At 36.4% G+C, this 21244-nt stretch overlaps 1 protein-coding gene across 1 annotated transcript; it reads left to right on the top strand.

The window, feature by feature from the left end:
* Window positions 1-238: 238 nt before the first annotated feature.
* Window positions 239-1655, top strand: LOC127129285 (nuclear transcription factor Y subunit B-9). Its single transcript, XM_051058514.1, has 2 exons — window positions 239-436; window positions 788-1655. Exon 2 carries the CDS (start codon window positions 802-804, stop codon window positions 1348-1350), a length of 549 nt encoding a protein of 182 aa, XP_050914471.1. The 5' UTR covers window positions 239-436; window positions 788-801; the 3' UTR covers window positions 1351-1655.
* Window positions 1656-21244: the final 19589 nt, after the last annotated feature.

Genomic DNA, 21244 nt, shown 5'->3' on the forward strand with positions numbered 1-21244 from the left:
AATTTCACCATATGGTGACACTATAGCATATATTAGTAGTATGGGAAATTGGTTATCTAACCCAAAACTAATGAAGTTCAAAAAAAATTCAAACTTCATTAAAGCCTTTCAAAGAAGATTGAGATTTTCAAGAGTAATAAATGTTTGTTTTGCATCCCATTGGTTCTTTAGGTTTAGCGCGTGATGATAAATGTCAGTCTCTAATAAATCCTCTTCCATTTCCACATTTCCACATGCATCAAATCAAATAGTCTTCCTCAATAAACACACCATCACACTTCATCTCTTCTCAATTTCTCATCCACCCTTTCTCCTCCTTCTGTCCATTTCTTATTCACCATTTATTTAACCTTAAATTGCATGCATCACACATTGGTTCATCCACATTTTCTAAGAACATCAAACACTTTCCTAGGCAGAAGCTACATATAGAAAGGTGAAGTTTATTTTGCACCATACCTATATCTTATATTTTTCATATTTCATTTTAGTTTTGATACTGCTTCTCCATTTGCATGCATCTTCATCATGGGAGTCTCGTGTGCAATACGACATATAATATAGAATCTTACATTTTTTCATAATTAAATTACGTCAAAAATACAAATACAGAGTCCCTTAAAAATTTGAGATGACTCTGATTTTAATGTTTAAAAAACATGTTATTTATGAAATAAAAGCATATAAAAACTAGGGTTTTCATTTTCAACTTATAAGTCGGTTTTATAATATAGAGTTAGTTGAAAAAACAATGTATTTAGTTTATTTATGTTAGTGTTAATTTCAGGTGAGTTTGAAACAATGGCTGGAGTAAGGGAACAAGACCAATACATGCCAATAGCGAACGTGATAAGAATAATGAGAAGGATTCTTCCATCACACGCCAAAATCTCCGACGATGCGAAAGAGACGATTCAAGAATGTGTATCTGAATACATAAGCTTCGTAACAGCAGAAGCAAACGAGCGGTGTCAAAGAGAACAGAGAAAAACCGTTACAGCAGAAGATTTGCTTTGGGCAATGGGGAAACTAGGGTTTGATGATTATGCTCATCCTTTAACATTTTACCTTCAACGTTACCGTGAAAGTGAAGGTGAACCTGCTTCTGTTCGACGCACTTCTTCTCTTGCTTTGCCTCCTCCTCTTCCAATGCCTCAGCAGCAGATTCCGTCGTTATCATCAATGCCGGTTCTTAATAATAATAGTAGTAATAGTTGTTATGGTTTTGGTTATGGTTTTGATTTTGATCAAGGGTTTGGTGGTGGTGATGGTAATCCTTCTTCTTCTGCTGCTGCTTTTGTACCTAACTTTGATTATTATCCTCATCTCAAACGTGATAATAACATGTGATGATGAGCATTGTGAGTGATGCGCAAGGATGAGTCTTATGTATGAAGTGGTACAAGTTCTTATTACACGTTCCATGTTTCAAAAAACATGCTATTATAGTTCATTTTATTGGCTTTATTTTTATTTGGCTGTTTTAGTTTTTTTTGCTTAAGAAAAATATTTAGATGTTTTGAGGTTGAGAGTTCACTGAATTGAAGATAAACCTATAGGCAGATAGTTTTGAGTAGCTGATTATTCATCATTAAAGTTCTTACACTTGTAATGAAGTTGAATTGTTCACTAATATTAAGATAAACTTCAAGATAGATTTGAGTTGTTGATTATCGGTTTTTTTACCCAAATAACCTAGTTTTTAAAAAAAAATCCCAAAATATCCCAAGTTTCAGAAAAATTCTCAATCTACCCCACTTTTAGGAGGAGGTGCCAATTGAATTGGCGACTCCTCTTAAATCTTGAATAGAGGCGTCAATTTGGCGCCTATGTGTAAGTTTTAAGAGGAGACGCCAATTCAATTGGCGACTCCCTTAAAAAAGCCTCAAATGACAAAACCTCCAACATGAAAGTTGTAGATCTTTTCAAGACAATGAATTTGGGCATAAATTTTGCATCATTTGGAGTTTTTATGAGAAAGTTATGGGCAGTTGAAGTTGGAATTCTGAGTTTTTCAACTGTTATTTGACCTATAATATTTTGTATTATCCCATGTGTTTCTTTTAGAATTATGAAATTTTGTCCAACATAACAATTGAAGTAGACATATCAAATTTTCCAATTCACTTGGTCCCACCTCAAAATAATTAAAAATGAGTGAGTTAGGTCGTTGCGAACTTGACCCAAAATTAGGGTTTCTGAAATGACCTATAACGTTTTGAAATGAATGATGAGTTTCCAAGTTTCAAATGGATTTTTGATGAACATGAAAGTTGTTCATATGGCGACTCTTATTAAAACTTGAATGGAGGCGCCAATTGGATTGGCTAGGGCAGGTGCCCTAGCCAATCCAATTGGCGCCTATGTGTAGGTTTTAAGAGTAGTCGCCAATTCAATTGGCGACTCCCTCATAAAATGCCTTTTTTGTCTTATAAATAGATGCGTTGTGTGACCAATTATTCCACAGCTCATATAATCATTTCGCTATCATGTTTGGTGTTCGTCGCCGATACGGTAAGGTGATTTATGCGAGAGACAAACCTCAATTGCTGATGCTGTTTTGGAACATCACCACGTTCGATCAACTGAAGAGGGAGCTGGTTCGATGGTTAGACGGGAAAATACCAGAAGGGGAAAAAATCAGAAGTATTGAGAGATTTGACAGTATCTTTGGTTGGGTGCGAATGAAGACTGATAAGGATGTTAGGGAAATGATGTTCGGTCGAGACGACATTAATTTGATTGTTGTAATCAGTTAGAATTATTTATGTTTTCAGATGTTTTGTACTGATGTTTGTTACGAAACTCGTTGTAACAAGAACTTAATGATATATAATGATTGATTGTTACAGAAATACAATGTTACAAAAAGCTTAAGATCTAGATGCTGCTCCTTGATTGGGACAGTTGTTTTTGTTGTGTCCTGGTTGACGACAGATACTACATAATCTTATCATTTTATCTGTGGAATCCATCTCTGTTCTCATACGTGTGTTGTTTGGCCTTCCTTTCTTCTTTCTACGCATATCTTAATTGTGCCAAACAATATCTCCTTCATATGGAGGCCAGTAATCCTCCATTGGTAGTACTGAAAAGCTTTGACTATATACATTCATGATGGTGTTGGCCTTGTACACATCAGATAAATGGTTGTAAGCGTCTTGATGAGTATAAGCGCATGCTGCAATGACATGGGAGCAAGGTATGCGGAATGCCTGAAATTTTCCACAATCGCACCAACTTCTGTGTAGTCTAACAACATAGGCTAAATTTGGTCTCCCCTCGTTGTTGCCCATTGTTTCCTGGACGCTGAAATTTTGTCTATGACGGTCAAAGACTGTTACAGCATGTGTCGTAGCTTTGATGCTCTCCTCTTTCATGACCTTCATGCAACACTCACTGAATACTTGTCCTGACATTAACACTACACTCCATCTTTCACCTCTGGTTGCGAATGTAAGAGCCCATTTTTTAGTATTTAATTATTATACTATTATTATTATATTTTAATTTAATTATTTAGAGTGTTAAGTAATTAAATGGTTGTGAGGTTGTATAATAATGGATTAATTAATTTAATTAGTGTGGTAATTAATTATTTAGTTGATATGAGATATAATTAAATAATTATTAGTTAACTTAGTATGCATAGTGAGTGGTTTAGTTATTTGAATTTAAATAGAGGTATTTAAATATTAGGTTTTATTTGGGCCTAGTGATTAAATTGGATAGATATAATGATTTAAGCCCAACTAGAATACCATTATAAATAGTAAGAGTGAAGGGAGTGAGAATTAGAATTCATTTGAACATTGAAGGCAATAGAGAAAGAGGAGAGGAAAAGCGAGAGGAGTCAAGGTTTCCATCAAAGTGACAAGGTAAGGGGGGAAATCCTTATTATTATGGGTTAGTATGATTGGGTCAATGGCTAGATGTATGTTTAGGTTAAAATCCCTAATTTGCATGATTTTAGGATTGTTAGGTTATGATGATTATGCTTGATTGTGGTGATTAATTGTGTTAAAACTGCAAATTAACGTTATATAATTGGAGTATGGTGTGAGTTATAATTTTCTGAACGTTTGGCTTTTTACGGAATTGAAATCGGAGGTCCGGAAGTCCTCCAATGATGAAAACCGCGGAAAATTCTGCATGCTGTCCGTCACACTCGCCGCCTGTTTTTATGTTTTATTGTCGAAATCGTTTTGGTCATAACTTTTGATCCGTAAGTCCAAATCGAGTGCCGTTCGAAGCGTTGGATAGTTGAAACAGAGGGCTATAACTTTGTTTCAGGAATAAAATAATTTTGAAGATTATTTCATGGACGTTCGGGAGGTTGAAGAAGATGAAAATTATGTTGGAAAATTTAATAAACAACAATTTTTAGTAATGCCTTCGTGCACGGTTTTGATCATAACTTTTAACTCGTAAGTCCAATTTTAGTGGCGTTTGAAGCGTTAGAAAACTAATGCTCATACCTAAAACATGGTATTGATTATTAATATGTTTTAATAAAAATTCACATGCTTACTGTATTGATAAATATATTGGGTTATCGTTTGGTTGATGAATCGTTGCATTGTTGTAATATAATTGCGTGATAATTATGTTGTTATGTCGATGATGTTAAGATGTTGATGAGTTGTTGTTGTTTGTTGATATTTTTCATGTGGTAACATGAGTTGGTTAATTGCATATGTGTTAGTATGTGCGCATTCATTCATAGCATGGTTGACTTCATTGTGGAAGTGGTTAAGCGGTGATCCCTCATTGGAAACAGACGTAGCAGACGTTAATCCTTAATTGGGATTAGGCGTAGTATTTAAGCGGTGATCCTTCATTGGAAACAGACGTAGCAGACGTTAATCCTTAATTGGGATTAGGCGTAGTATTTAAGTGGTGATCCTTCATTGGAAACAGACGTAGCAGACGTTAATCCTTAATTGGGATTAGGCGTAGTTTTAAGCGGTGATCCTTCATTGGAAACAGACGTAGGGCTTTGGTCTTGTCCGGATCGGAAGCGTGGCTTGGATTCTAGATATTGAATCGGAAAGCGGTGAAACTTTGAGTTCACATTGCGGTACCACATGCATAGAGTCACATTGTCTTGCATTGAGTCGTCTATAGTTATGTGATAATTGAATGCATGTATTGACGTGGATGCGATGTACGTTTGAAATATGTGAGATGCTTGTTGGTTAATATTATTGACGTGATTATACCAAGTGTGATGAATTCTTAAATGGTGTTTTAATTCATTATGCCTTATTATGCTATATTCATAATGATTTGGAATTCTCACCCTTTCTGTTTGAATGTTACCTTTACATGGGTATCGTGCAGATGCTACAGAGTAGTATTGCTGGAGTAGGTGGACGGTAGCTTGTTCAAGAATAGCTGGAGAGTTTCCGTATTTAGTTTGAAATTAGGTAATGAGTCAATGCTCTGGTCATGTAACACTGGGTAGATTAGTGGTATTGAACTCATATCTTATTTTGATATGCTTTATGTCATTAATTGTTTTATTTTATTTGAAGTGATTATTGAGAGATGATCATGGTATGGGACATGGATCATATTATGAAATACATGAGTATTTTTTATTTTCCGCTGCGAACGCATATTGCTTGAATATTCATGATGAGTGAAATGTGTTATTTTGAATGACCAGGTGTATTGTTGGTTTTTGAAAGTTTTAAGTTTCGAAAACGTCGATGTGACGCCCTTTTCTTTATATGCGTGCTTATTTACTCTGATTATATGTTAAATAATTTGGGGTAGAAAAAGGGGTGTTACATTAGTGGTATCAGAGCCTGGTTGACCAGTTGGTCAATAGTCGTTATGGTTTTCAATCTCGTTGTATTTGATTCGTGTATCTGACACGATCGGTACTGTTTGTATGATACATTAGTAGTATCAGAGCAGGTCGGTCCGTTCGGCCAGGTTGTTTAATTAGGTTTGTTCCCTAGTATGCGACATGTGTGTGAGAATACTGTCGGTGCTTGTTTTATTTTCCATTAGCAGGTTGGGAACTCGAGGATAAGATGAGGGAATCGTATCCGAAGTTGTTCGTTTGAGGAATTTTCGAGGACGAAAATCTTTTAAGTGGGGGAGAGTTGTAACAGCCCATTTTTTTAGTATTTAATTATTATACTATTATTATTATATTTTAATTTAATTATTTAGAGTGTTAAGTAATTAAATGGTTGTGAGGTAGTATAATAATGGATTAATTAATTTAATTAGTGTGGTAATTAATTATTTAGTTGATATGAGATATAATTAAATAATTATTAGTTAACTTAGTATGCATAGTGAGTGGTTTAGTTATTTGAATTTAAATAGAGGTATTTAAATATTAGGTTTTATTTGGGCCTAGTGATTAAATTGGATAGATATAATGATTTAAGCCCAACTAGAATACCATTATAAATAGTAAGAGTGAAGGGAGTGAGAATTAGAATTCATTTGAACATTGAAGGCAATAGAGAAAGAGGAGAGGAAAAGCGAGAGGAGTCAAGGTTTCCATCAAAGTGACAAGGTAAGGGGGGAAATCCTTATTATTATGGGTTAGTATGATTGGGTCAATGGCTAGATGTATGTTTAGGTTAAAATCCCTAATTTGCATGATTTTAGGATTGTTAGGTTTTGATGATTATGCTTGATTGTGGTGATTGATTGTGTTAAAACTGCAAATTAACGTTATATAATTGGAGTATGGTGTGAGTTATAATTTCCTGAACGTTTGGCTTTTTACGGAATTGAAATCGGAGGTCCGGAAGTCCTCCAATGATGAAACCGCGGAAAATTCTGCATGCTGTCCGTCACACTCGCCGCCTGTTTTTATGTTTTATTGTCGAAATCGTTTTGGTCATAACTTTTGATCCGTAAGTCTAAATCGAGTGCCGTTCGAAGCGTTGGATAGTTGAAACAGAGGGCTATAACTTTGTTTCAGGAATAAAATAATTTTGAAGATTATTTCATGGACGTTCGGGAGGTTGAAGAAGATGAAAATTATGTTGGAAAATTTAATAAACAACAATTTTTAGTAATGCCTTCGTGCACGGTTTTGATCATAACTTTTAACTCGTAAGTCCAATTTTAGTGGCGTTTGAAGCGTTAGAAAACTAATGCTCATACCTAAAACATGGTATTGATTATTAATATGTTTTAATAAAAATTCACATGCTTACTGTATTGATAAATATATTGGGTTATCGTTTGGTTGATGAATCGTTGCATTGTTGTAATATAATTGCGTGATAATTATGTTGTTATGTCGATGATGTTAAGATGTTGATGAGTTGTTGTTGTTTGTTGATATTTTTCATGTGGTAACATGAGTTGGTTAATTGCATATGTGTTAGTATGTGCGCATTCATTCATAGCATGGTTGACTTCATTGTGGAAGTGGTTAAGCGGTGATCCCTCATTGGAAACAGACGTAGCAGACGTTAATCCTTAATTGGGATTAGGCGTAGTATTTAAGCGGTGATCCTTCATTGGAAACAGACGTAGCAGACGTTAATCCTTAATTGGGATTAGGCGTAGTATTTAAGTGGTGATCCTTCATTGGAAACAGACGTAGCAGACGTTAATCCTTAATTGGGATTAGGCGTAGTTTTAAGCGGTGATCCTTCATTGGAAACAGACGTAGGGCTTTGGTCTTGTCCGGATCGGAAGCGTGGCTTGGATTCTAGATATTGAATCGGAAAGCGGTGAAACTTTGAGTTCACATTGCGGTACCACATGCATAGAGTCACATTGTCTTGCATTGAGTCGTCTATAGTTATGTGATCATTGAATGCATGTATTGACGTGGATGCGATGTACGTTTGAAATATGTGAGATGCTTGTTGGTTAATATTATTGACATGATTATACCAAGTGTGATGAATTCTTAAATGGTGTTTTAATTCATTATGCCTTATTATGCTATATTCATAATGATTTGGAATTCTCACCCTTTCTGTTTGAATGTTACCTTTACATGGGTATCGTGCAGATGCTACAGAGTAGTATTGCTGGAGTAGGTGGACGGTAGCTTGTTCAAGAATAGCTGGAGAGTTTCCGTATTTAGTTTGAAATTAGGTAATGAGTCAATGCTCCGGTCATGTAACACTGGGTAGATTAGTGGTATTGAACTCATATCTTATTTTGATATGCTTTATGTCATTAATTGTTTTATTTTATTTGAAGTGATTATTGAGAGATGATCATGGTATGGGACATGGATCATATTATGAAATACATGAGTATTTTTTATTTTCCGCTGCGAACGCATATTGCTTGAATATTCATGATGAGTGAAATGTGTTATTTTGAATGACCAGGTGTATTGTTGGTTTTTGAAAGTTTTAAGTTTCGAAAACGTCGATGTGACGCCCTTTTCTTTATATGCGTGCTTATTTACTCTGATTATATGTTAAATAATTTGGGGTAGAAAAAGGGGTGTTACATTAGTGGTATCAGAGCCTGGTTGACCAGTTGGTCAATAGTCGTTATGGTTTTCAATCTCGTTGTATTTGATTCGTGTATCTGACACGATCGGTACTGTTTGTATGATACATTAGTAGTATCAGAGCAGGTCGGTCCGTTCGGCCAGGTTGTTTAATTAGGTTTGTTCCCTAGTATGCGACATGTGTGTGAGAATACTGTCGGTGCTTGTTTTATTTTCCATTAGCAGGTTGGGAACTCGAGGATAAGATGAGGGAATCGTATCCGAAGTTGTTCGTTTGAGGAATTTTCGAGGACGAAAATCTTTTAAGTGGGGGAGAGTTGTAACAGCCCATTTTTTTAGTATTTAATTATTATACTATTATTATTATATTTTAATTTAATTATTTAGAGTGTTAAGTAATTAAATGGTTGTGAGGTAGTATAATAATGGATTAATTAATTTAATTAGTGTGGTAATTAATTATTTAGTTGATATGAGATATAATTAAATAATTATTAGTTAACTTAGTATGCATAGTGAGTGGTTTAGTTATTTGAATTTAAATAGAGGTATTTAAATATTAGGTTTTATTTGGGCCTAGTAATTAAATTGGATAGATATAATGATTTAAGCCCAACTAGAATACCATTATAAATAGTAAGAGTGAAGGGAGTGAGAATTAGAATTCATTTGAACATTGAAGGCAATAGAGAAAGAGGAGAGGAAAAGCGAGAGGAGTCAAGGTTTCCATCAAAGTGACAAGGTAAGGGGGGAAATCCTTATTATTATGGGTTAGTATGATTGGGTCAATGGCTAGATGTATGTTTAGGTTAAAATCCCTAATTTGCATGATTTTAGGATTGTTAGGTTTTGATGATTATGCTTGATTGTGGTGATTGATTGTGTTAAAACTGCAAATTAACGTTATATAATTGGAGTATAGTGTGAGTTATAATTTCCTGAACGTTTGGCTTTTTACGGAATTGAAATCGGAGGTCCGGAAGTCCTCCAATGATGAAAACCGCGGAAAATTCTGCATGCTGTCCGTCACACTCGCCGCCTGTTTTTATGTTTTATTGTCGAAATCGTTTTGGTCATAACTTTTGATCCGTAAGTCTAAATCGAGTGCCGTTCGAAGCGTTGGATAGTTGAAACAGAGGGCTATAACTTTGTTTCAGGAATAAAATAATTTTGAAGATTATTTCATGGACGTTCGGGAGGTTGAAGAAGATGAAAATTATGTTGGAAAATTTAATAAACAACAATTTTTAGTAATGCCTTCGTGCACGGTTTTGATCATAACTTTTAACTCGTAAGTCCAATTTTAGTGGCGTTTGAAGCGTTAGAAAGCTAATACTCATACCTAAAACATGGTATTGATTGTTAATATGTTTTAATAAAAATTCACATGCTTACTGTATTGATAAATATATTGGGTTATCGTTTGGTTGATGAATCGTTGCATTGTTGTAATATGATTGCGTGATAATTATGTTGTTATGTCGATGATGTTAAGATGTTGATGAGTTGTTGTTGTTTGTTGATATTATTCATGTGGTAACATGAGTTGGTTAATTGCATATGTGTTAGTATGTGTGCATTCATTCATAGCATGATTGACTTCATTGTGGAAGTGGTTAAGCGGTGATCCTTCATTGGAAACAGACGTAGCAGACGTTAATCCTTAATTGGGATTAGGCGTAGTATTTAAGCGGTGATCCTTCATTGGAAACAAACATATCAGACGTTAATCCTTAATTGGGATTAGGCGTAGTATTTAAGCGGTGATCCTTCATTGGAAACAAACGTAGCAGACGTTAATCCTTAATTGGGATTAGGCGTAGTTTTAAGCGGTGATCCTTCATTGGAAACAGACGTAGGGCTTTGGTCTTGTCCGGATCGGAAGCGTGGCTTGGATTCTAGATATTGAATCGGAAAGCGGTGAAACTTTGAGTTCACATTACGGTACCACATGCATAGAGTCACATTGTCTTGCATTGAGTCGTCTATAGTTATGTGATCATTGAATGCATGTATTGACGTGGATGCGATGTACGTTTGAAATATGTGAGATGCTTGTTGGTTAATATTATTGACATGATTATACCAAGTGTGATGAATTCTTAAATGGTGTTTTAATTCATTATGCCTTATTATGCTATATTCATAATGATTTGGAATTCTCACCCTTTCTGTTTGAATGTTACCTTTACATGGGTATCGTGCAGATGCTACAGAGTAGTATTGCTGGAGTAGGTGGACGGTAGCTTGTTCAAGAATAGCTGGAGAGTTTCCGTATTTAGTTTGAAATTAGGTAATGAGTCAATGCTCCGGTCATGTAACACTGGGTAGATTAGTGGTATTGAACTCATATCTTATTTTGATATGCTTTATGTCATTAATTGTTTTATTTTATTTGAAGTGATTATTGAGAGATGATCATGGTATGGGACATGGATCATATTATGAAATACATGAGTATTTTTTATTTTCCGCTGCGAACGCATATTGCTTGAATATTCATGATGAGTGAAATGTGTTATTTTGAATGACCAGGTGTATTGTTGGTTTTTGAAAGTTTTAAGTTTCGAAAACGTCGATGTGACGCCCTTTTCTTTATATGCGTGCTTATTTACTCTGATTATATGTTAAATAATTTGGGGTAGAAAAAGGGGTGTTACATTAGTGGTATCAGAGCCTGGTTGACCAGTTGGTCAATAGTCGTTATGGTTTTCAATCTCGTTGTATTTGATTCGTGTATCTGACACGATCGGTACTGTTTGTATGATACATTAGTAGTATCAGAGCAGGTCGGTCCGTTCGGCCAGGTTGTTTAATTAGGTTTGTTCCCTAGTATGCGACATGTGTGTGAGAATACTGTCGGTGCTTGTTTTATTTTCCATTAGCAGGTTGGGAACTCGAGGATAAGATGAGGGAATCGTATCCGAAGTTGTTCGTTTGAGGAATTTTCGAGGACGAAAATCTTTTAAGTGGGGGAGAGTTGTAACAGCCCATTTTTTTAGTATTTAATTATTATACTATTATTATTATATTTTAATTTAATTATTTAGAGTGTTAAGTAATTAAATGGTTGTGAGGTAGTATAATAATGGATTAATTAATTTAATTAGTGTGGTAATTAATTATTTAGTTGATATGAGATATAATTAAATAATTATTAGTTAACTTAGTATGCATAGTGAGTGGTTTAGTTATTTGAATTTAAATAGAGGTATTTAAATATTAGGTTTTATTTGGGCCTAGTGATTAAATTGGATAGATATAATGATTTAAGCCCAACTAGAATACCATTATAAATAGTAAGAGTGAAGGGAGTGAGAATTAGAATTCATTTGAACATTGAAGGCAATAGAGAAAGAGGAGAGGAAAAGCGAGAGGAGTCAAGGTTTCCATCAAAGTGACAAGGTAAGGGGGGAAATCCTTATTATTATGGGTTAGTATGATTGGGTCAATGGCTAGATGTATGTTTAGGTTAAAATCCCTAATTTGCATGATTTTAGGATTGTTAGGTTTTGATGATTATGCTTGATTGTGGTGATTGATTGTGTTAAAACTGCAAATTAACGTTATATAATTGGAGTATAGTGTGAGTTATAATTTCCTGAACGTTTGGCTTTTTACGGAATTGAAATCGGAGGTCCGGAAGTCCTCCAATGATGAAAACCGCGGAAAATTCTGCATGCTGTCCGTCACACTCGCCGCCTGTTTTTATGTTTTATTGTCGAAATCGTTTTGGTCATAACTTTTGATCCGTAAGTCTAAATCGAGTGCCGTTCGAAGCGTTGGATAGTTGAAACAGAGGGCTATAACTTTGTTTCAGGAATAAAATAATTTTGAAGATTATTTCATGGACGTTCGGGAGGTTGAAGAAGATGAAAATTATGTTGGAAAATTTAATAAACAACAATTTTTAGTAATGCCTTCGTGCACGGTTTTGATCATAACTTTTAACTCGTAAGTCCAATTTTAGTGGCGTTTGAAGCGTTAGAAAGCTAATACTCATACCTAAAACATGGTATTGATTGTTAATATGTTTTAATAAAAATTCACATGCTTACTGTATTGATAAATATATTGGGTTATCGTTTGGTTGATGAATCGTTGCATTGTTGTAATATGATTGCGTGATAATTATGTTGTTATGTCGATGATGTTAAGATGTTGATGAGTTGTTGTTGTTTGTTGATATTATTCATGTGGTAACATGAGTTGGTTAATTGCATATGTGTTAGTATGTGTGCATTCATTCATAGCATGGTTGACTTCATTGTGGAAGTGGTTAAGCGGTGATCCTTCATTGGAAACAGACGTAGCAGACGTTAATCCTTAATTGGGATTAGGCGTAGTATTTAAGCGGTGATCCTTCATTGGAAACAGACATATCAGACGTTAATCCTTAATTGGGATTAGGCGTAGTATTTAAGCGGTGATCCTTCATTGGAAACAAACGTAGCAGACGTTAATCCTTAATTGGGATTAGGCGTAGTTTTAAGCGGTGATCCTTCATTGGAAACAGACGTAGGGCTTTGGTCTTGTCCGGATCGGAAGCGTGGCTTGGATTCTAGATATTGAATCGGAAAGCGGTGAAACTTTGAGTTCACATTACGGTACCACATGCATAGAGTCACATTGTCTTGCATTGAGTCGTCTATAGTTATGTGATCATTGAATGCATGTATTGACGTGGATGCGATGTACGTTTGAAATATGTGAGATGCTTGTTGGTTAATATTATTGACATGATTATACCAAGTGTGATGAATTCTTAAATGGTGTTTTAATTCATTATGCCTTATTATGCTATATTCATAATGATTTGGAATTCTCACCCTTTCTGTTTGAATGTTACCTTTACATGGGTATCGTGCAGATGCTACAGAGTAGTATTGCTGGAGTAGGTGGACGGTAGCTTGTTCAAGAATAGCTGGAGAGTTTCCGTATTTAGTTTGAAATTAGGTAATGAGTCAATGCTCCGGTCATGTAACACTGGGTAGATTAGTGGTATTGAACTCATATCTTATTTTGATATGCTTTATGTCATTAATTGTTTTATTTTATTTGAAGTGATTATTGAGAGATGATCATGGTATGGGACATGGATCATATTATGAAATACATGAGTATTTTTTATTTTCCGCTGCGAACGCATATTGCTTGAATATTCATGATGAGTGAAATGTGTTATTTTGAATGACCAGGTGTATTGTTGGTTTTTGAAAGTTTTAAGTTTCGAAAACGTCGATGTGACGCCCTTTTCTTTATATGCGTGCTTATTTACTCTGATTATATGTTAAATAATTTGGGGTAGAAAAATGGGTGTTACAGTGAACATAGAAGCCAACCTATAATAGGTTGATCTTACCAAGGCGGTTATCGGCAGATTTCGAATTCCTTTGAAAACCCCGTTCATGCATTCCACAATGTTTGTTGTCATGTGGCCCCATCGACAACCACCGTCAAATGCCCTTGTCCACTGCTCTACTAGTATGTTATTTATCCATCTCCCTGCGTCTTCATTAGACAGTCTAATTTCATCACGATAATATTGAAATGACGGTTGAGTTAAAGCATCCCCAACATTCACCACCTTCTTGCGAAGATTCTTATCTTTTATAGCACGCATGAAGTTTTGTGCAATGTGTCTGATACAGTAGACATGTGTAGAAGGAGGATCATGCCATCCGTTGTCATGGTTGTTGTAGGCACTCTCAATGGCAGCATGTCTATCAGAAATCAAACATAGATTGGCTTGTGGAGCCACATGCGTTCTGAGATGTCGAAGAAAGAAACCCCATCCACCAGCTGTTTCACCTTCAACAAGAGCAAAGGAAATGGGAAAGACATTGTTGTTACCGTCTTGTGTAACCGCCATGAGCAAAGTACCCTTGTATTTTCCGTATAACCAAGTGCCATCAATTTGTAAGATAGGTTTGCAGAAAGCGAAACCTTTGATGCACGGGTCAAATGCCCAAAAGAGACGGTGAAATATTCTATTACCTGTAGCACAGGTTCCGTCTGGCATCATTGCTGGCACTGTCTCCATAATTGCCACAGTTCCTGGGACATATGTTTTTAGTGCCCATAAAAACCGTGACAATTCCTTGAATGAATCCTCCCAGTTGCCGAAAACCTGTTCAACAGCCTTTGTCCTTGCAATCCATACTTTCTTGTAAGATGGAGTATAATTATATGTTGTTCGGATATAGGATATAATTATACTCACCTTCACTGATGGGTCTTTATTTACCAATGGCAGAATGTCTTGACATATCAAAGTTGTGCTCAGTTTACGGTGATCTTGTTCAACGTTAGTTGCAACGCAACTGCGCGGTGGGTCTATTGAAGCGATCTCCCAAGAGTCATTTTTCTTCTTGTAAGACGCAGCCAAACGAAACTTACAAAGCATGTTACGACATTCGATTACATACCTTCTAGAATCAGTGCGTTTCACTGTAAAGTCAGCAAAGTTGTTCATGTGGAATTTTTTGATTGCCAAAACACATTCTTCTTTGGTACGAAACATGTCTCCCACCTTTAATTCACCTACTGGTCTTAGATACGGATTATAGAAGACACTGTCGGATGTTTCATCGTCGTGAAGATCCATATTTGTCATATGTTGGGGCGGATTGTAGGCTTGACTAAGAGGTATTGGTGGTGGTTGATCATCATCTTCATCGTCGTTGTTCAGCATGTGATCAACCTGTATCTCGGTCTCCTCTTCTTCTTCATCAACAACGTCGACTTCTACTTCTGCTTCTGGGTTGAGTTCACCTGACCATTGTGCATCATCTGCATCATCTTCACCAGCTTCATCCTGATCGGTTAGTTGAGACTGTTGAGATGGTATACATGGTTGTAGAGTAATGTACAAATCGATACAATTGTTGCCTGAATGTTCATGACTAACAAACATGTTTTCGACATCTTCATCGTCTCGTACCTTAAGGGGGAAAAACTTGCATTGACCATTCTCAAAAAATATTGGATTTTGATATGTGATCTTTGAGATAATACCTGATCCTATAAAGGATTGTATTCTTTTTTTCAAATGCAAAAAGGTTGCATTTCTCTTGATCATGATTCTAATGGTATCAGTGTTTCGAAAACAAAAACCATGAAGCTCAGACTCAATAGTTTCACCGTTGCAGTGAACGTTGACACTGTATAATGATGAAGATGACATTGTGGAGATGAAAACTATTTTCTTACTGCAGATGAATGTGAGTGAAGTGTCTTGGATGTTGATAGTAAGACACTTAAATAGATGGTATCAGTGTCTCACATGCTAGCTAGTTCTGAGATGATGTGTCGGACATTCAAGCTACTCTGAGATGTAGTGTCAAGCATGCAAGCTAGTTCTGAGATGATGTGTCAGTCATGCAAGACAATGTGAGTTGATGTGTCAACCATGCAAGCTATCTGAAATTCTAGTTAACAGACTTCCGATGTCACAAGGGTTGTTATGACATCCAATTCTGCGCAGACAAGAATTATGCAGAACTTAAAATGTAAGTGCGGTAAATAACACAAGTAATTGTTTACCCAGTTCGGTCCAACATGACCTACGTCTGGGGGCTACCAAGCCAGGGAGGAAATCCACTATTAGTAGTATTAATTCAGACCTTAAACCAACTGTTTAACCCTATCACTTAATACCTACCCAATGCAATTTCAATCTTACACTAAGATCAGAGTTCCTACTCACTCCCCCTCAATCACCTCAATGATTACTACCTTTAATCAATATTAAAGACAATTATGAAGTCACACTTCAAACAACTCTTGATTGTGCTTAACAACTTTAATCAAGATACACAACACTCACGCTTAAAAGCTTAGAGTGACACAACACTTACAACTCAATGAACACCCTATACCAATGCAATCATCTACGTGATAATAGCTTGGCTTACAAGATACGTCTAATACAAGACACACAAAAATACAGCAGTGAAGTATGATGGACACACTAAATCTTCACGCCTAAAATCCCTAGTTCTGAATGAAGGATTGCCATCCTTTTATATTGCAGCACTTGGGCCTTGTACTTGTATTTTCCTGAAATTAAGGTCACGCGAGATCCCTTAAATTCCACATCTAGGTTACTAACAAATAGGCTATTTGTTAGGTTCATTAATTGTAGCTTGGTTGTTGGTTTCCTGGATTTTCTCTCAGTCGTTGAATCCCTGAAGAATAGCCTGAGAAAAATGTTGAAACAGAAAAACTAAACAACCTACAATATAGCATACGCTGTCAGGAATGAATGTCACAACATTCAGTTTGACATCCAAATCAAGGACCATATGTTAAGTCTGTTTTTCCTGAAAACAGACTGTACAAATTTGCTGAACTGTACAGGACCAATCTGTCCATACCTCAGTATCAGCGTACATTAATAAATGTCAAGACATCCAATTTGACATTTACACAATTAGCCTTATGTCAGGTCTGTTATCCTCCTGAAGAACAGACTGAGATACATACTGAAGTATAGCAGAAAACCACTCTGCCTATTGTTCAGTATATGCTGTCAATGATGAATGTCATAACATCCAGTTTGACATTCAGACAGTAGGCCTTATGCCAGGTCTGGTATTTCCTTGATAACCAGACTGAAAATAAATACTGAGTTCTAACAGAACATCAACTGTTCTATTCCTCAGTATCTGCTGACAAGGATGAATGTCATAACATCCAGTTTGACATTCAATAAATCCTGTATTAGCTAATCCTGCAGTATACTACTCAAGTATGTCATGACATTGTCGCACCTCGAAAAAATGGGGATACGACTTTTAAGCGAAGCGCGATCGCACGCTCGCAATGATGGACTGAACAGAGTCGCCACCGAACTTTATTTATTCCCAAAAATGGGAAAGGGAAAATATCGATAAAACCCCTAAAAGAAAGGATAAGATATGGTCATCGCAACCAATATCAGGGTTCGGGAGTCGATTACGCAAGGGGAAGGTATTAGCACCCCTCACGTCTGTTGTACTCAACGGGAACCATTAGGTTAGCTGTGTGCGTTAGTGTTAGTTGAAATATTAGGCTTTTCGAATTATTAGGTGGGAAAGAAAGAAAGGATGAGAAGAGAATGTTTTTGGATTTTTGACGAAGGACTAAACCTAACTGAACCTTGGGGTGATTGGATCGGATTGAATGACCCTCAAAGTGATTTCCTGTTTGGACTTCTTTCACTTTATAAAGTTCCTCAACTGTGTATTATTGGAATTTCTTCGATGCTAAGTGTTGACTCGCAAATAAGATTGTGCATTCAAAAAATGGTAATTTTAATTCAATGCTTATGCAAAAATTTGAAATCAAAATTTATTGATATGAATGGGTGAAATATAGTGAGCGGGTCAATGATAAGAACACAATGGTGATCTACTCACATTACGCAAGTTGGTGCCATCAAATGATTAACAAAAATCGTTTGGAGTCACGTTAACACAACCTTGTTATAGTATGCTTTCAAAATAAACCATGCCTCAATTAGGTATTTTAAGGGTTGTAACGTGGTATGGTTCACGGTTTTTGAAACAAAAGGATATAAGGCTCAAAATTTATTTTTACCCACCCCTTCTTCTTGATGATCTCCAATTCCTACGTTCAGTTAATTCGACACACGCATTCGACTTCGAAGGTGCGAGAGTGAAAATGAGGGTTCAAGGTGAGATTTTCTTGAAATGGCAGTCACCTTATTTTGTTTTTGTTGAGGATTTAATGACCTCTTTCGATTGATTTTCTTTATCCCTAATTTTGCCTGGACCGCTTTTTTGAAGCTTTTGGTCCATCGGGATGCCCTGATTTTTGCCTAAGTCATTTTGGTGGTATTTGACTTAGCGGACTTTTTTCTGTGTTTTTTTTTACGTTTTGACTGCCACATTATTGGTGGATGAGGGTCAACCAACACTAATTTTAGCTTTTCTCAACTTCTTCGACACTTCAACAAGTGCGCAAAGGATAACATGTGGTTGAACCTAATTGGAGGGTGTACATATGGACGATTTTTTTTTGAAAGATCGAATGCACGATCAAACTATTTGAACATAACTACCCTGCCCCAGGTTAAGATTAAGGGTTTTAGATCCGAAATAAACACCAACTTTTAGGCTCAAAGTGGTTGACTAGGGATTAACTCCTTATCTCTTCAGTGTTTGGGGATTTGAAACAATGCCTTACATCATCGACAAGGTTTTACTCAAAAGCATACCACAATAATTTCAGGTGTTTTATTTTCATCATCCTCCATCCAATCTTTGTTAGCACAACGATTTGATAAACAAAAGTGAATGAGAGGAGTATTTTTGTTTTTAACGTAAAGGAAAAATGAGTGAATATGAATGGATTAATTCAAAAGATGCATAAACATTTCATTAATCTTACCAATTCAAAGAAAATAACAATGCTTAAAAGCAATTAACAATCAACATGCAAGGAAACTACAAAAGAGATGCTGAAACAACCAAATGATTGCCATCTTTAGGGAATTGACTTCTTCAAACTTGAAGGCTGGGATCAACAAGCTTTTTGACATTGGCATGATGATCTTCAAATTCTTTTCCTTCAATCTCATCGTTGAACGCAACCTTCTTGGATCCACTACTCACTTCTCCTTTTCTTTCATTGGTATGGGTCGTGACATTGGAAATCCAAGGCGGTATCTCAATGCTCTTGCCAGGAAACAATGATAGCTCATTAGCCACATCCCTGACATCATCCTTGTGGAACAAAACCTTGAGGGGTTTCAAGGGTCCTTTCCCTTTCTCATTACCTGGCCCAGAAATCGAGGTATATGTACCTGAGCCTTCCTCCTTGAGTGTTGGTGACCTTATGTCAATCAATCTTTGCAGCTTGAGCTTAAAACCCTTGCATTCCTCGATGGAGTGCCCCATTGTTCCAGTATGGTATTGGCACTTGATCTTCGGGTGATCTTCTTCAAAGACTAATCTCTTTTTGTTAATCAGCTCTCGTACCAAGGCTTTCAGCGCTAAGCAAGAATCTAGGTCATGTCCCACTGCCCCTTTATGGAATTCACATGTTGCATTTGGATTGTACCATGGCAGGTATGGTGACACATGTGTGAGAGCTCGAGGGGTCACCAAAGCATTCTGGATCAGCTGTGGGTAGAGCTTGCTATATGGCATCGGAATTGGGTCATCGTGATTTTTGTTCCTCTTGTTCTGATTCTGATTTTTGTTCTGAACCTGACTTCGGTGATTTTGAGGAGGAATAGCCAGAGGATGTTGATGATGACGTCTTGAGGGAGGGACATATGTCGGTAGATGAGGAGCTTCCACATGGAATTTCCCTTGACTTGAGGTAACACTAGATTGATGTAGAGTAGTAGCTCTCTTCGTTACCGCAATGGGTATGGGATGACCCTCTTTTCTCAACAAGACTTGCAGGGTTTCCAAGACCCATCTCATTTGGCTCTTTAAAAGATTAAGTTCCTCCTTCAGTGCTTCTTGGCTTTTCCTTAGCTCGTCCATCATCTCCTGAAACATGGTTCTTTGTTCTAAACACGTGTTGAGAATCACTTTGCTGATCACGGACAAAGGATGAATGAGTTTTTTTTTGTATTTTGTCTGGAAAATGACATGCGTTATGATGAGATGCAGATGCAATGAAATGTGAATGAATGCAATGCAAGCCACGCATATTTGTTTTTTTCAACACACGGGTTTAAAAGTCTGAGGTACTGATGAATCAGATTGTTTTCCAAGAATAGGTTCTCACCGGGTAAGATCTAGGGTTTCAAAAAAAGTTCCTAGAGTCATGGATCCATTAGACTGTTCGCTGCCTATGGCAACTTACTTGTCGGGCATCAACTCCATCTAAAGAATCTACTCTAAGTGAGGTTCTCGCATCGATCCAACGGGAAATTCATCTCGTAACACCCTTCTAAAATACCCCAATAATTAATTAAAACAACAAAATATGAATCAGAGTAGATAGGCAATTTCAGGGTGTCACACTTGACACTTCACACCATTCTCCAAAATAACTGGTCATGCTCATTTATTAATCAAAATAAAACATTGCACAATTCGCAGCAGATAGAAATCTAACAACATGCAAACCATGTAACACATTACATGTGAAATTGTTCAACCACCAAAAATGAAAACAAAGTAAAACATCCCGTCCCGATGTTACATATACCAGAGCATGACCCACTAAGGAACTACACTAGACTCCAAGCACTAGCTTCTACTCAATCACTGCTCGTTACCTGAAACATAGTTGTAAGGGTGAGTTCCTCAATCGATATAATAAGCATTATGAAATATCATGTAATGCTAAGTAAATTAACACATTCATCACCCTAATCAGATCACACATTCAACAACGGCAACATCAACTCATAACCATACTCGACACAAACACAAAACACACGTATAATATTGGAATACATCCATTCATATTATACGCCATACATACATTATGAAATGAGACTCCATGCATGCGGTACCGACTATTCGTGAACACATAGTTCAACCTCACCGATCCAACCCAGATACGGCTACCAAGCTCACTAGTCCCACTCATTTGAGACCTAGTGACTCACTCACTAATTACTCACCATGGGAATTAGCTACCACCATAAAGGCCATGCTATGCACGCTAAATCACCTAGCATGCAAACATCAACAACAATCCACAATGGACATATGCTCACACTCTAAGCCATAAACAGTCCATCCACAATTGCATACATAATAGATATATTCACAGCATTATGCATACCATCATACATCATCAGCATATTTA

Source organism: Lathyrus oleraceus, chromosome 3 (assembly GCF_024323335.1).
Source record: "Lathyrus oleraceus cultivar Zhongwan6 chromosome 3, CAAS_Psat_ZW6_1.0, whole genome shotgun sequence".
In the NCBI taxonomy this organism is placed as follows: Eukaryota; Viridiplantae; Streptophyta; class Magnoliopsida; order Fabales; family Fabaceae; genus Lathyrus; species Lathyrus oleraceus.